Below are 16801 nucleotides of genomic sequence, written 5' to 3' on the forward strand. Positions count from 1 at the left end.
CATTGTGTTAGTGAATTACAAGGGACCACAAAAAGAAACAAGTAGTGGTGGCACTGGGAGCATGTTGGAAGTATTACATGTAAAACTGTAATTGTAACCAATGTCCAAAACAACTACTATTAAACTGAAACCGTAAAATAACATTTATTTTGCTAAGTGCCAATCATTTAATTTAATGTGTATCTTTTCCACAGAATAGATGCCTTTACCTTTATTACAAGCATGTACAGTTCTCCAGGAAGCATACAGTAAAATCCTCAAGGGAAAAAAAAAAATAATTAACAAACAAATACGTATCCAGAATTTTAAAATTCGTTTTATTTTTCAGGTACAACATGAAAGAAATAAAATAATAATAATAAAAAGCAGATTCAAACCCTCAATACAACAGTTTGATCTGATTGCTTTTGATACATACAATCGGTTGCGAGGTACTCTAAATTAATAACAAATATAACACGTCATATAACAAAATGGAAAAAGTAAATAAAAAGTTAAAGTATTAGCATGTACATGGATGCACTATATTAGGAAAGAAGTTTATTTGAACGCTCATGTTTTTCTGTATTCAAAATAGACATTTTAACCCTCTCCTTCCCCCATATAGCATTTGTTTTCAAAAAGTCAAACCCAGTCCCTCCCCAAATTACATTCTCATGGTATTACCAAAAACCAAACTGTAATTAACAACACTCCATTACTCTGTATCATCAACACTTCTGTATGCCACCCTCAGTGATGGTCAACAGTGCAGCTATACAGCTGGCACATATACTGCATTTATTCTACATTTAGATGGCATACATTTAGTGAAGTAACTGTTCAAAACCTGAAATAGTACAGTAAAATATTGTCAACAAAAATTAAGTTTCAGAAGAATTAAATGTGCTTTGAATAAAAGTTCTACCATAAGCCTGTTTAAAGCTAGAAACTGTTTTTAAAGAAGAACTTAAAATAGATTTTGCTGTTGCTGTGCTTCATCTTATATATCCTCTCCATTGCAAGAAAGAAAAGCTTACAGTATAAATAATGACTTTTAACTTAACCATGGTTTGGCTCATGACTGAGTGAAGATCCAACCTAAGATTCTGGTAGTTGCTTTACACTGACAATAACGTTTCACATAGTAGCACCTTCTTGTTTTATTACAGAATATGGAAAACACGGTTTCTGATTTTTTACCTCTTTAACTTTTTGAACGTAGACACCTAACCACTTGAAACACTTGAAAGAGGAATCAAATTTCCAGCTTTGTAATTCTGATAAACGTATGTGACTTTAACAGAAAACTGTATCAGTTTTCATTGTAAGAGCTGTCACCTCCATTTGATGAGAATCAGTGTAGCCAAACAGAAGCCAGTACAGGCTAGCTAATTCACACCAGATGAAATCTTGACCTGCTTGGAATATGATGTATTATGACAAAACTTAAATTTACAGTAGTACTTACTTACTAGCAAATTAACAAACTGCATTTTCTAAATATAATCTAATGATGAGCTTTATCAACTGAATCATACTGGAGCACTGATCTGCAGCTATTTTAAATTGTTCTAGCACTAATGTCTTTCAGTCTGTTAGGCAAATAATGCAGTGCTGAAGAGCTGACCTTACAAGTTGGCACCACAACCAGATGCCAAAACACCAAAAATTCTTTCACCACAGTTTTTCATACAGTGAGTTATGCCAAAGAAAAAGCCATTTTTCACTGTGGCTGACAACCTGAAGTAATCTTAAAAGAGATTAATCATAGCTACAGCAACATTGGTCAGCCCTGCCCGGTCCCTTGTTTGTGGAAAAGAAAATTCTGTTACCTCAACAGCACTAGCAGAAGTTAAAAAAAGAAACAAAACCAACCAACAAACAAATGAACAAACAAAGAAGACCCCCCGAAAGAATGAAAGAAACACAGTGACCATTCATAATTAAATTCTGTGCACACGTATCTCTGCTGTCACATTGCATTTTATATTAAAAAAAATATATATATACAAAAAGAGCTACTTTTCATTATGTAATACAACTCCATGACTGTAGGATGTTGCCTTCCCTCTCCTTTTTCTAAATTTTGATGTGAGCATTTTAGGTTTCAGCTTTTGGTATAATGTACACCCATCAGTTCATCATCTGCAAGGTAGTTTACTGTATCAAGTTTACTATGTCTTCTATTGAATGCTGGTGACTTATTTGGTGTGTATCCCATTTTGCAGTGACCCTTCCCAATATGGATCAAATTTTGTTACATAATCATTCTACTTCCAAGCCTTCTCATGCTCCCATAACTTCATCTCTGACCTTTTCACCTACGTTCATCCCACCAGATGGAAAAAAGTCTTTAGTGATCAATACTCTAGCTCATTGGTAGTATCTTACTAAGTGTTGTTAGATCTGAAAAACACACATTTACACTGAGTGCTACATCTCTTTCTCTCTCTACACAATCCAGATTAAGCTCAAAGAAAAGTTTTCACGCTTTTCATAAAAAGACATTTTTCAATATAAAAAGCTTAAACTCATAGATTATAAATAATATATCCTCAAAATATTTAAGAATTTTAGGACTTCATTTGCATTTCAGGGGAACTAGATGCTTAATGTCCTTGATGCCTTCTCAGTCCCAAACCTCTGAGAAAGAAGTATTTGTAGGATATACAATAGGTAGAAGTGCAAAGAGAACATTATGCCTTGTGTCCTGTACACAAATTACAGTAACTGAAAGACTTAAGAACTATGCAACTTTACAAGACAAGTAACAATACTGCTTAGCTTTGCCCTGATAAAGTTACCATCTTTTTTCATGTATACAACTACATGTACAGTTTGACATTGTCAGTTAAGCACATTACTGAAAACAGTATGAGCAAACACTTTTTCCCACTACATATGATATTACCAAGTTGTGCCACATTTTTCTGTCTTGATTTCAACAGCAGCTTTTTGCATTATTTGCCAGATTTTTATACATAAAAATTGTTTGTTCATGTGTTAATTTACAAAATTGTAGTGTTTAATATAATAAACATCAAAATCTAAGATCCATTAAAAATTGCTTTTTTGTAACACATTATTTTAAAAAGTGTGCAGTTAGTACCAGTCTGTTTTATTTTACAACACTATAGCAGTGTGAAACTGTTGCTGAACAATCCTGGTACTTTAAAAATGAAAGCATATTTACTATCTGAAAACTATACAGTAATATACTGAAAAAAACAAACAAACAAACCTGCAATAGTACTGTTTGTGCCTTTACAAATATATAATGAGAATTACTATGGCTGATATGGATCAGATTTAATCTATAGTCCACACAGCACAGTTTTGCTAATAAAAAATATTTTTAAAGCTTAAAGAAGTTGATAAAAGAGTCTCTGATAGTATTGTCATAAATATAGTAATAAAACTGCTTACATGGTCTGTTGCTGTGCTGGTTTTCTGAACCAAGTGACCTAGTAGTTAGCTTTTGTGATTCATTAAGGGTTTGTGATGTTAATCAATACCTAGAAGATCAAAGACATGCACAAATGACACCGAATTTCTGTCCTTAAAGTGAAACATTTCTGCCTGATCTGAAAAGTAAAAGAATTATACAAATGCGTAAACTAGTGTGTGCTCTTCTGAAGAGGAAGAAATACATATTTATGTATGATATTCATGTATGTGTATCCATATATGTATTTTACATTTAAGTTAGTGTCAATCAAATCCACGCAGAGATTAAACTAACAAAAGTCATTAAGGCAGTAATCTCTGAGGATTTTCAGATATTCTACCTCTATCTAAAGAGGAAAAAGAAACTCTGAATTACATTATAGGCTGAATCAGCATTGAATAATGGATGACTACAGCCATGTAAGGAAGGGCTCATTTTTGTTGAGTACTGACTCCACATCGTTCAGGATAGGGATCAAGTCTTCTGACTCTAATGTCCCAAGATCAACATTTGTTCCTGGAAGACAGTCGAGGAAATCAGGGAAACGTGTTTGTTGTGTATTTATGTTCATTGTTGTCTGTGCTATAGTTTCTCCTGGGAAAAGTAAAGAAGAATTTTTATACCAAACTCTTCTTTGAAGTAATTTAAAACAACACACTTGATATAAAAATTACCCTCCCCGTTTCCCATAAGCATTTAAAATAATGCCTATCCTCTACAAATGTTACCTTAAAAAATTACACAATTATAAAACATTATTACCTATAATAAGACATTATTAATATCATTATACTTTAAGGTAAATCAGGTTATTCTACCTGTATCCATCTCATCTACGTTGCTGAGGAAATCTTCAGGTGTTGTTGGTATACTGTAGCACCCTAATCCCAAACCACTGTCTGTACTCTGTTCCCTGGAATGGTATGGCCCACTATAAATAGAAACAGAAATTGCTTTAGAGAGACAACTTTAAAAGTGTAGATTGTCTAATATGGAGGACATGAACTTGCCTGTTCAAGAAAGGATCAGATCCATTATTTGTAACAGGTCTCATGTCTTGTGTCATGGCTGCTGTGCTCACAGCTGTTTGAACTGGGGTCATGTTTTCTGAGTCCATGGGAAGTTGCCTGCACAGTGCAGCTTCCTGAAAAGGCAAATAAATAAAAGAGAAAGGTTATTCCAACAGCTCAGAATCACTGCAGTCTCACAAAAGAGAACCTGCAATATATATACCTCTTTTTATTCAGGAAAGTAATTCTAAACAATGTAACTGATGACAACTCTACAGCTTTGCTAGCCACAGAGATAATAGCTACAAAGTCAAACTACCTATGTTGTAATTTAGGACAACTTGTATGTTGCCCCACCATAAACACTGATAGGTCTGCACATTACCACCAATTATTAATTGCCCGTCCATACTTCAAGGGCCAGCTAAATCCAATTGAGGGTTTTCACGTGTCTATGAGAGCTGTGCAACATTCAAATTATAATTTCAGTTTACTTTTCAGTGAGGTCGGCTACTCTGAGAGCTGAGTGTCCAACTACCCTCTCAGTGAACAACCTCTTCCTGATATCCAGCCTGACATTCCCCTGTCCCAGCTCCATGCCATTCCCTTGGGTCCTGTCACTGCCCCCAGAGAGCAGAGCTAGCGCCTGCCCCTCTGCTCCCCTTGTGAGAGAGCAGCCCGCCACCACAAGGCTCGCTCCCCTCAGTCTCCTCTTCTCTGGACTGAACAAATCATGGGACCTCAGCTGCTCCTCATAACATCTTGCCCTCCAGACCCTTCGCTATCTTTGTTGCCCTTCTGATGACAAACTAGATGATATAATTTGCTAGATACCAAAGAAGAATAATCCAAGTTGCAACCATAAAGTACTTAGCAAATTAGAAGAAAACCACTGCAACCAAGAATTTAATCCAATAACAAACCCTCTGCTTAATAATAAGTATCTGCCTAATGATCTGTCTCCTGTATACTGTCTTAAAAATGACAAACAAGCAATTAGAGCCAAAGGGAACTTTTTTCAACTCTTCCTGGAAGATAAATCCTCCTTGTTGTAGCTCCATGAAACAACCATGACATCTAGTGGTACAGAGTTCTAATACAATTATTGTTTGGCTCCACAGAGATGTTCCAAACATCCCAAGACCTTAAAAATACTGAAGCTGTATCAGTAAACCTGTTTCACTCAACCTAATCATTATTACATATTTTTATGAAATAAGGAAAATAAATGTTTTATTTAAAGTGTAGTACAAAACCTTTCTCTGCTGAATCAGTCACTCGATCATTCTCCCAAATACAGAAAAATAAACAATTTTTTGAGGCTAGAATGTAATGCTTTACTATGTTTGCAATTGATTTGTTCACTAAGGAGGACCAGTCTGGTCTCTGCATTAATAATGCAACCATTATGCATTGGGAACTAAAATCTATTGATGCCCATTATCATAATGCTTCACTTATAATCAAATTGCCGGTAACTGACTGATAAATAGTAATCTCCATTAGATTATGTAATTATTTAATAAATGCTAAAAATACACAGACTGAATAGTTTTAATAGTTTACGCATGATAGCTTATGTATGTCTGTGAAAATATACAAATCTCAGAAAATGGGCAGACCTGCTTTTTTAACTGTCTACATGAAGATGGTGAAAATACTTTTTTAAATATAAGAAGTAAATAGCAACTGCAACAACACAAGCAAAACTAACACTAGCAAGACAGAGAGAAAGAAATAGAGAAATAGAGAAATAAATAGAGGAAGGAAGGAAGGAAGGAAGGAAGGAAGGAAGGAAGGAAGGAAGGAAGGAAGGAAGGAAGGAAGGAAGGAAGGAAGGAAGGAAGGAAGGAAGGAAGATACAGGAAGAAAGATGAAAAGGAAGAAAGATGAAAAGGAAGACAGCGAAAATGATGCAGGACATACTTTGCCAAGATTTTTTTTTGTTAAAAGTCCAATCCAGAGATGAAGTTCATGTCTTTAATACTTAGGCATTGAATTTTCAAATCTTACTGGAAAGAGTTCCACGCTAAAAAAGGTAAGAATGGAACAAAAAGAAGAAATAAAAGCCTTTCCCCTAGTTTGACAATATGTAAAATACATGTTTGTTACCACTTGGCTGTCATTTCTAAAAATCAAATGCTATTACTAAAAATAAAGTAATAAAATTTTTCTGCGCAGGCTGTAGCATGCAAGTGACCTATTCTTGAGCCACAAAACCGTGATAAATTTTCATCTGTGTCCCCCCACACCACTCCTTCTACAGCTGCTTTTGAGCCCCTGTACCTTTCCATACACACATTCGTGGAATAGGATCAGGGGATTAGAAAGCTACCTATGAGATGCGTTGCTTTTTTGTGACTATTCTTGCCCTTCCAGACGAGCTGAAAGATGGCATTTGTACATGCAGAGAAGAGCACTTGGATATCTTTCCTATATGACGCTTTCAAAGATTTTTTACTGAAATCAACTCTAGTTACTTCAACTTCCAAGAAAGCTCTTCGGCAGCAAGCAGATTTCTCCCATTTCCTTTGGAAAGCTGAGAAAAACAAACCAGTAAGAAAGAAAACTCTTTCCGGAATGACAAAACTGAGCAAGGAAACTTTTAAATGGAAGTTCAGTCATACTGGCTTTCTGAAACACAACGCCCTTCCTGCATGCACTGAGTTTGCTGTTCTAGCGGCTTTACCAACTAATGCAGAGAAGGACAAAGCAGTAAACAAATCCCCTAAGCAGAGTGCCTCCAGGACCACATGCTCCTTCAGGCTGGGTGTGCTGCTCCACCCGAGCAGCTGCAGCCAGGAGTGGCTACAGGGAGCCAGCAGCTGCTGCCAGACTGAAATCGGATTTGTTAAAGACTGAAAGAATTCCTCCCCTCTTGCTCAAGCTCTCTGCACCTCCTTGGAGTCACCTAGCAGCAGTGCACACTCTTAGTCAGCATTTTTCCCTTAGATAGGTCACACTAAAAAAGCAAAACCAGTAGCAAAAGGGTCCTGTTCCAGAGTGATTTGCCACATTCTTAGATGCCAGGGTTCACTGCTATTCAGGCTAATGGCAGGAAGTGTACAAAGTTCTGTTGCAAAGGATAGATTTTACATCTTACCTTCCTTGAGTTGCAAATATGTTGTCTCCTAGAAGCTAACCCAGTTCTGGAAATTTTAGTAATGCAAAGTGATACTGTCCTGCTTTGTATAATGTGTATCTTAAACAAAGAGCATCAGTGCAGGGTGCTACACAGCATAATAAGCATAAGAAGTTGAAGACTTTATTAAGCACAGCACAGCTGCATAATGTTTTACAGGTATTAGTTTCAAAGTACAACAGTCAGCAGGGCAGGGAAACCAGCCATTATGTTAATGGTTCAACTGTTCTGAAGCTTAATTTGCTCTTGCTCTGGAGCAAAAACAGGTCCAAAGAAAGTAGAAATATCTAGCTGCATTATTAGCATGATGACAATATGACTAAACTCAGAGCAAATTAGGCCCACTCTCTTCCTATGGCCAGCACTATTATGTTCTGAGCTCTTGATAGTAAAGAATGTATGCGCAAGACTTGGGATTACTGATCAGGTCAGAGAACACTACCTTGAACGCAGTTATTCTGCACACACAGGTGATATAATGTAATGTAGCTCCCAGAAATTAAGGTCAATGGAAATTGAACATGGGCACAAGACATTGGTGTCGGCACAGTTTTTAGACTCAGGTCTGAACCATAAAAGTCAAATTCAGCCCTGAGACAAGTAGATAAAAAATTTCAGAGACATTAACGGACTTGTATCTGCCTTTCACATGCCTGTTCAGCAAGAGCACTGAGCACATGCTAATTTTGAGCGTGTACAAATATTCACCAAAGATGTTGGGAATAATCACATGCAAAAATAGGTGTTTCCTCAGGATTTATAAAAGGAACATAATTTATTTTTTTTTCTTTTTTCCTTATTTTCAAATGCTGTTAGATAGTGCTGTACAGATTCAAAAACTATAAATGAATTTTAATTAATTTTGTTAAAGAGAATTTCTTTAAGTTCTTATACATACATTTAGAGGAAGGAGGTAAAAGAGTGAAAATATAAATGTTGCAAATATATTATCATAAATAGTTTTTACAAATATTCTCACTAAAATTTTTGCAATTCTGCTTTTTTTTTCTGTTTTTTTTTTTTCTTTTTTTTCGTTTTTTTTTTTTTTCCAGAGAGGAAACCAAAACACTGGTCACTAATTCAAGATTTTCATAACTGCTGCTTATAAAATAAAACAAATTATTTGTGAGTATATTTCCCTTTTGATAAATCTACTCTGATCATCCAGATCTCTATTTCACACCCACTAAGTGGGTATGTCCCCTTTTCTCTGCTACTCTACAATGCCTGCTAGAGGTCATTTAGATGTTCCAGTCTGTTTTCAACACTGATATATTTTTTCTCACTCATTCTCCTCCAACTAGTCAGAATATGAATGAGTACCACTCTTCACTTACTTGTGGCTACCCATCCTTTACACAGACTCTGCTACTCTCCCTCAAAGGTCATCTAAGTGTGAGGATTTTTCTAAAGTTTCTTTTTGCATTCTACAGAAGTCACTACCATTTACAAAAATTACAGCAACTTAAGGTACTCTAACACATCAGAAAAGTTCAGCCTATTGTCATCTTTAACCTGGTCACAAACATGTTTTTACGTGCTGCCAAGACTGGTCACACTGTATTTATAAATACAGTATAAACAATTGTTACCCTGAAATGACCCAAAGGCAAAAGAGCTGCAGACATGAAATAGTAATTCCACAGAATTATTAATTTCATAGAGGCTGTCAGTGAGGACGGGTGACCAGGGAGGAATACAGAGACATTGTCCAAGCATGCAAATATGACATCAGGAAAGCTAAAGCCCAGTTAGAATTGAATCTGTCCAGGGATGTAAAAGACAACAAAGAAGGGCTTTACATATGTGACAAAAGGAAGACCAGAGGAAATATGGGCTCACTGCTGAATTACACTGGCCACCCAGTTACAGAGGACCTGAGAAAAGTGAGCTACCGAATGCCTTCTTTGGCTCAGTCATTACCAGAATGACTGGCCTTCAGGAATCCCAGGTCCTGGAGACCAGGAGAAAAGACTGAAGCAAGGTAGATGCACCCTTGGTGGAAAAGGACCAGGTCAGGGAATATTTATGCATGCTGGACATACTAAATCCATGGGCCCTGACAGGATGTAGCCATGAGTGTTGAGGGAGCTGGCAGATGTCATTGTGAGGCCACTCTTGATAAGCTTTGATCAAACATGGTGACTGGGAGAAGTGGCTAAAGACTGGAGGAAAGCAAATGTCTCTCCTAACATCAACAAGAGCAAGAAGAAGGACCCAGGAAACTACAGAGTGATCAGCCTCATCTTGATCCTTGAGAAGATGATGAAGCAGCTAATCCTGGAAAACATTTCCAGGAACAAGAAAATCATCAGCAGTTGTCAGCATGGATTCCCCAAGAGGGTCATGCTTGACCAACTTGATAAACAACTATGATTATGTGACTGGCCTGGGAGAAAAGGCAAGAACAGTGAATATTGTATACCTAGGCTTCAGTAAAGCTTTTGACACTGTCCCCTATATTTTCCTCACAGAGAGGCTGTTAATGTGTGGGCTGGATGAGGTGAGGTTTCAAAACTATCTGTATGGCTGAGCCCAGAGAGTGGTGACCAGTGGCATGATGTCTAGTCTGAGGCCAATTTGTGATTCTGTGGTTTTTGTGAAAATCACCATTTTCAAAGCTATTTGGACTTGTAATTGTAGCATTTACAAGGTCACTGGCCATAACGGTGATATCCTTGATAAAATTTACTTAGTTCACATTGTTCCTAATGGAAACAGGTTGTTTATTTTCTCTAAGGAAGCTGATTAATATACTGCGCAAAGCACAATATCATCAGTAGAGTGGTCCCTAGCAGAAAAAAAAGACTCTGTTTATTTCCTTAAGGCAGTGTAAAGGAAACTACCTATTTTATTCAATATGAGTCATTATACAGAGCTAAAACTTATGAAATAGAAAAAGAAACAAAACACCTACAGAAACACATCTCTGAAAAGTCAGCAAAATTGGGGTACTCATGTAATATATGAATGTGTTTTTATTTCACTTAAAGGTAAAGGTTGCAAATTATAAAACTGGGATCAGATTCAAGAACAAGCCTGTATGTTCTGCCTTATCTTCAATGAAGCATGAACATGGTCTTTTACGGAAATCAAAGTAGACTGAGAAATAATCAGTGATAGTTGCTCTAGATTTATAAACAGCTGTTAAACAGAATTTGGTCTTTACATTGCCATCATAGAGAGTAAGAAACAGTTGAGGCCTGTGACTCTTGAGTCTCTTTCCTTATACTTTGTTTTCCAAGAACTGCTATATGACATTTTGTGCTCTGCTCAATGCTAGTTGAGAGAAAAAATGAAATGTTCTCTGTTCATGAAGACTCTATTTGTATTAGTTTTTCGGTTATCCTTACCTAAAGCAATATTTAACCTTGACATAAATTAACAATGCTACTAATTGTACCTGCTAAAAATTTGGATGCATCAAACGAAAAGCTCTTGAACAGAATAGAAGCGTATCCTTGGTGTTACCTGTCGCAGTAACTCCTCCTGACGCATCCTAATTCGCTCCCTCTCCATTTGGATTCTCTGGAGCCTCAACTTCTGCTGCTGCTGCTGCTGTGTGGTCAGTGCACTGGGCATGTTCAACAGCCCTGGCTGTGGGGTCTGGGGAGGACGACTTTGCTGTGAGATAGCTGTGCTGTGTGTTATTTGGTGTTGGTGATTCATAACTGTGGGAAAGAAAAGAAATCAAGTCTGATTAAGAACAATTGTACTTTAATGTAACAGAATGCCTACGACACATATTGCTCATCTACCGTGAGTATAGCATCATTAGAATTATTTACTTCTAATGATTGAGAGAACTATGCTACCGGGCAAGATCTGATACTAGTAATTACTTAATAAATAATCTGAAATGTTTTATATGTGTATAAAACTTAAATACTTAAGATACAGCAAGTATTTAAAGTCATATTTTGAGTAATCCGATCCAGTGGAAGTTGTCCCTGCTCATGGAAGGGAGGTTAGAACTGGGCGATCCTTAAGGTCCCTTCTAACTCAAACCATTCTATGATTCTATGATCCTGGTATGTTCAAATATTTACCTAGTCATAGGTAGTAAATGATATGCAAACTTTTTAATTGAAAACTTCTCTATAAATGTGTACCTATAACATGCAGTGAGCTAGCTAGATGTTTTTGGTAATCATGCCACAAAGCCAAAATAATCAACTGGAGCTTTTACCAGGAGGTATCACTTGTACATAGAAACAGAAACGCCCCATCTCTCTAAAGATGTTTCCCTATTTGTAGTGGGGAAAAAACAGGAGGAAAATGAGACAAAGCAGGGTGGCTGCACAGCCTCTTTTGTACCTCCATTTTGTTGATAGTATGTGACAATGGTTAGTATTGGTAGAAAGAAAAGTAAGTTACTCTAAGAGTTAGGTTTCATTGGACCTCCATTTTATTTTTGAGTAAAATACATCAGTTCTCAGCAATGCAATGCCTTTTGTGTGCCATAGAATGAACAGTTCTTTTCTTCCTCCGCATTTCCAGTAAAAAATACATACAGTGCCTAAAGCCAGTCTGGATAACAAGTGATAGCCACATCATGCTTTAAAATTGACATTTGTGCAAGGATTCTTTCACTAGTGAGGCAATAATATAATTAACAAAGCTCTACTGTTTTAACAAGAATATCCCAGGTACTAAAATACTTCCTAAAAAAGGTACAATGTCTTTCTTTCCGAAGGACTATGATTTGTATTTTCCTTTTTGTCTTTCACTCATTGCTCTTACCATATGAAAACAGAAATCTCAACTCAGTTCTCTGCTTCTCAGACCTGGATATTAATGTTGTGCATATCACTGACCTTGAAGGATATGGTAGAGCAATCCCTCTTGAAAGTGTGCATTGAAAGAAATGGGTTGATGATTTTAAAGCCTGGATCAAATGTATGATACCCATACAATGCAACATATTGATCTTAACTCACTCTACTAGTCCCAAGTTAAAAAATTAAAAGAAAAAAAAAAAAAAAAAAGAGAGAGAGAGGTTGACTTCTTGCTAGTTAGTTTTTTGCCAAATTGGGTGTTGTTTGTTTTTCTGCAATTGGAATAAAGCAGGTACACAGGCATTGGGACAGCATAAACTTTGCCTTGCTTCATTTGACAAATTTATTGACATGTGCTCACATAGATCTGAACTGACTTTTAAATTCTGGGTGATCCAGCAACACTTAGGTCCAGCACTATGGAACCACTTGGGAGTGCAGCTGCATGACATTTTAGCTTCAGAAGCAAATTCAGCTCAAGAAATAATCCAAGCTAAAAGCAGCTCTGCAGCAATATAACGTTCTTACTGATTCAGTGTATGTGTGGCCCACAAACAGCTGCATCCACACAAATGACATCATGCTTCCACATGAAACCAGGGTTATTGACTGCAATCACCTCTTGCACATTCATCTGCTTCCTCCTCCCCATGTTATCCTTTTTCTGTGGTTATATTTCTAAGAAACAACAAAAATTCATGCTACTTCCAATAAAAGGGACTTACATCATCTGTGTTTGATAGAGCTACAGCTATGAGAATTTTTTACAAGTTTCAGTACAGGAGATATATAGAAGGCAAAGGACTAGGTAGGAGTGATCCTCAACCAACTCCATACCATTTGCGTTATTTGGCAATGCTCCTGTTTCTGTCAGTGCCTTTCTTCTCAGAGGTTTGTAGGTCTGAAACCTCTGGACATACGTCCAGAGAGAAACAGCTCTGTTCAAAACTGCCACTAATTGGAATGAGTTCTAAAAAGCCATTGAGTTGAGTAATAGGGACAAATTCACCAGATGTCATTTGAACCTGCTGACACCACATTTTTCTCCAGCATACGCTGCTTCAAGAAAAAAAGGGATTCAGGTAACTCTTCATTCACTTTCAATACCGGACACCTATCTTAGCAGCAGACTTTATGAATAGACTCAGAAACAGCAAATATAGAGAAGTCATGTGTCTGTGCTTTCAAATGAGTACAGATAGTTTTGTTAAGGTATCTTCTAAAGTACATGTATGACAAAATCTATCTTAAAATGTAGCATTAACTTGATACAGTGATAAAATCACTTTTTTTTCTTTTTTTTCAAAACCAGGTAATAAATGCACAGATGTTAAGGCCCAGGTTTTGATCTTATTAGCCACATAACAGCACTGTGCCACTTGAATTATTCTTGAGTGCATCACGATCACGTTGCACAGACAAATTTAGGACTCATTTAGGACCCAGGTGGTCTACTTTTGCAAAGACAGATCTAGTTTGTGTGTGCATGCATGGACACATAATGCAAATCAATCTAACCTAGCTCAAAACAAATATTAACTGGAAATAAAAATAGTGTAAAACGGTTATGCAACTCATTATAGAAAACAAAATGAAACTAAAATCTGGGACATTCCACAGCACTTTCCACAGCAACTGCTGCATTCAGCTGTTCTAAAAATATATCTGAAGGGTCAAAATGTTACTTGTACAGTAATAAAACAGCTGAGTCTGGGAATGAACTGATGTGTAATTAAATAACAGCAGGTTTGCAAGTGTTCTTCTGCTTCAGTTCAACTGAAAGGCAATATACGTTGTTATGAACAAGCCTTTAATGTGTTAGGTTTTAGAGCTTTTCTATACCAGCAGTTCAAATGCTATGGCATGTGGAATGTGTCTTCAATTTCCATGCTTAGCTTCTTCTTGTTCATAGTGTTAAGAATCGCATCCAGCATTGATAACATCCAGATAGGTCCGGAGTGAAATACAGTGAATTTTGAAAGTGCCAACCATAAGGTTTAGTCATGGTGCAGATTTATTTTATTACTTCTGCAGATCAGGACTAGCCATATCTAATAGGCATGGATTACTCATGTGCTATACCTAGTTTGGGTCTAGAAAGAGCTTTATTACCTGTAGGTGGTGCAAAGCCCACACTAGTAAATCCTTCCAGGGCCTGTGGAAAGCAAGCAGACATATCTAAACTTTCTTTGCAATGTGCTTCCAGAATCAGAAGTTCTGGAGAGTATAGCACAGATATGCCAGTGTGTCCTTCAATGTGATTTCTCCAGAGGCAATGTAGATGCCATCTGATCCCCAAGTAAAGCCTCCTGGAACCCACAGACTGCAGCACAGAGCCACCCACTTCATTCTGTGGAAGTGCATTAGCACCAGCTTTGAGAGGACCATAAGAGACTTGGGCTAGATCTTCACACAGTTTCAGATTTGTGGTTCGCTACATGATGCTCCTAAGTTAAAGACAGCTATACTACATGAATACAGACAGGCTTGTGCTGAAAACTGCAGCTTCCTACATCAACAGCTATTATCTGTAAGAAATTCTGATGTGAGAAAATCAGGAGACTTAAAGAAACATCCAGGTCAAAGAACATAAATTAAGTTTACCAACGATAAGTGATCTTTCCAGGTTCCCTGCAGACTTAGTGATAGCTGGAATACTCAAGATAAATGATGCACAGAAAGGAAATGCCATCATGTTACAGACAAATCCAGAGGCAACAGAGAGAGGCGCTGGCAGTACTAATGCAAAACTTCCAGCTCTCTTAGTCTTCCTAAATGAACTAACAGCCCAGAAATCCTGCAGTTTGGCAGAGCAGTTAAAGCTACTGAATGATCCATCAGAAAACCTAATGAAGTAGTGCTGTTCAAGCTGCAAACAATGGCATTTGCCACTGGAGTTTTGACAGATGAAGAAAGGGTAAAAGGACTTCTTAGTGGACTGAACAATTCCATTACACAAATAGTTGCATACAAAGCTTTGAGATGGTTCGCAGAAATGTGCATATGTTGCACATTGCATCTGAGTACATGGGACAAATACAACAATTTGGAGTTTACTGGGCAGGGGTTGTTCAATGTGTTCTGAATGTGCACTAAAGCCATCCAGAGCTTTGAAAATCACAGTCACCATGCTATGGTGGGTTGGCCACCCCCAGGCAGCAATTAAACACCCACCCTGTCACACCCTAGCCCCACACAACGGGGTGGGGGAAAGGATTGGAAGAATTAAAGCATGAACAAAATGTGCATTGAGATAAAGACAGTTTATTAAGTGAACCAAAGCTGTGCATGCAAGCAAAGCATAATAAAAAAAAATAATTCAGTATTTCCCATTGGCAGGCAGTTTAGCCACTTCCTAAAAAGGAGGGCCCCAGCACTTGCACAGGTTACTTGGGAAGACAAATGCCACAACCATTAATGTCCCCCCCTTCCTCCTCCTTTCCTTAGCCTTTTATGGCTGAGCACAAGGCCACGCAGTATGGAATGTCCCTTTGATCAGTTCAAGCCAGCAGTCTCCTCCCAGCTTCTGGTGCATCCCAGCTTGCTGGTGGCGGGGCAGCTGTGTGTGGTGGTGGGAAATAGTGGGGTTAAGAAGAAAGCCTCCATCCACACTGTGCAAGCTCTGCTCGGCAACAGCCAAAACACTGCTCCGTTATCAGCACTGTTCTGGTCAGGAATCCAAAACACAGCACCATACCAGCTGCTATGAAATTAATTCCGTCCCAGCTAAACACAGTACAAAAGCACAGCAAATGCATAAGACATTAATTGTTTCTGTCAAGTGCTGGACTTTCAGTTCAGGTACAATATAGCTGATCTGGTGTAGCCTGCAGCACCTTCCAGTCAGGACGCCGGAACTCATAATTCAAAACAAATATAAAAAAATCTTTAAGCTCTACCCAAGTGATGTCTGGATAAAAAAGGAAGCCAGATCTAGAGACAACTGGACATACTGCAACTCCACTGAGGCAGCTTCTCCACCGGAGATGAGGTTGCAGATGTTGTCTAATATCTCAAACTTTTTGACTGCACACAGTGACCATGGCAAAACAAATCTGGGCATAAACCGAAATAAACTAGCAAGTGATTTGCATTTTGCTAAATATGAAAAATTATCACCCCAAACCAATCTTCTTTGTTAGAGAAAACATCTTTATAAATTGTAAAGCTAAACAATCTGATCTTACTGGTCCTGTGTATGCTTCTCAACATTTTATGACAGAAAATATGACTGCCTCCTTTCACTGCGGCAAAAAAAACTATGGAAGCTCTGACATGATACATTTAATATGGTTGAACCTTCTGTAGAATAAATTAAAAGCAAGATTCAGTTTTGCTGGAAACTCTTTCTGTGACCTGTTTTGTGTTGAGCATCATCACATATTTTTACCTAATTTATGCTTGTGAAAATGACACTGAGGTTTACAAATCCATGCAAATT

At 37.5% G+C, this 16801-nt stretch overlaps 1 protein-coding gene across 1 annotated transcript in view; it reads right to left on the bottom strand.

Annotated features, from left to right (window-relative positions):
- Positions 1–296: 296 nt before the first annotated feature.
- The window catches only part of WWTR1 (WW domain containing transcription regulator 1), a 66680-nt gene continuing 50175 nt past the window's right edge, over positions 297–16801 (bottom strand). The window contains exons 3-6 of the mRNA XM_068691953.1: positions 11054–11253; positions 4441–4574; positions 4249–4361; positions 297–4024 (exon numbers count right to left, since the gene is read on the bottom strand). Coding sequence (XP_068548054.1) covers positions 3840–4024; positions 4249–4361; positions 4441–4574; positions 11054–11253 — 632 coding nt within the window. The 3' untranslated portion in view covers positions 297–3839. The remainder of the gene's footprint in view (positions 4025–4248; positions 4362–4440; positions 4575–11053; positions 11254–16801) is intronic.

The sequence above is a fragment of the Anas acuta genome, chromosome 9 (genome assembly GCF_963932015.1).
Source record: "Anas acuta chromosome 9, bAnaAcu1.1, whole genome shotgun sequence".
In the NCBI taxonomy this organism is placed as follows: Eukaryota; Metazoa; Chordata; class Aves; order Anseriformes; family Anatidae; genus Anas; species Anas acuta.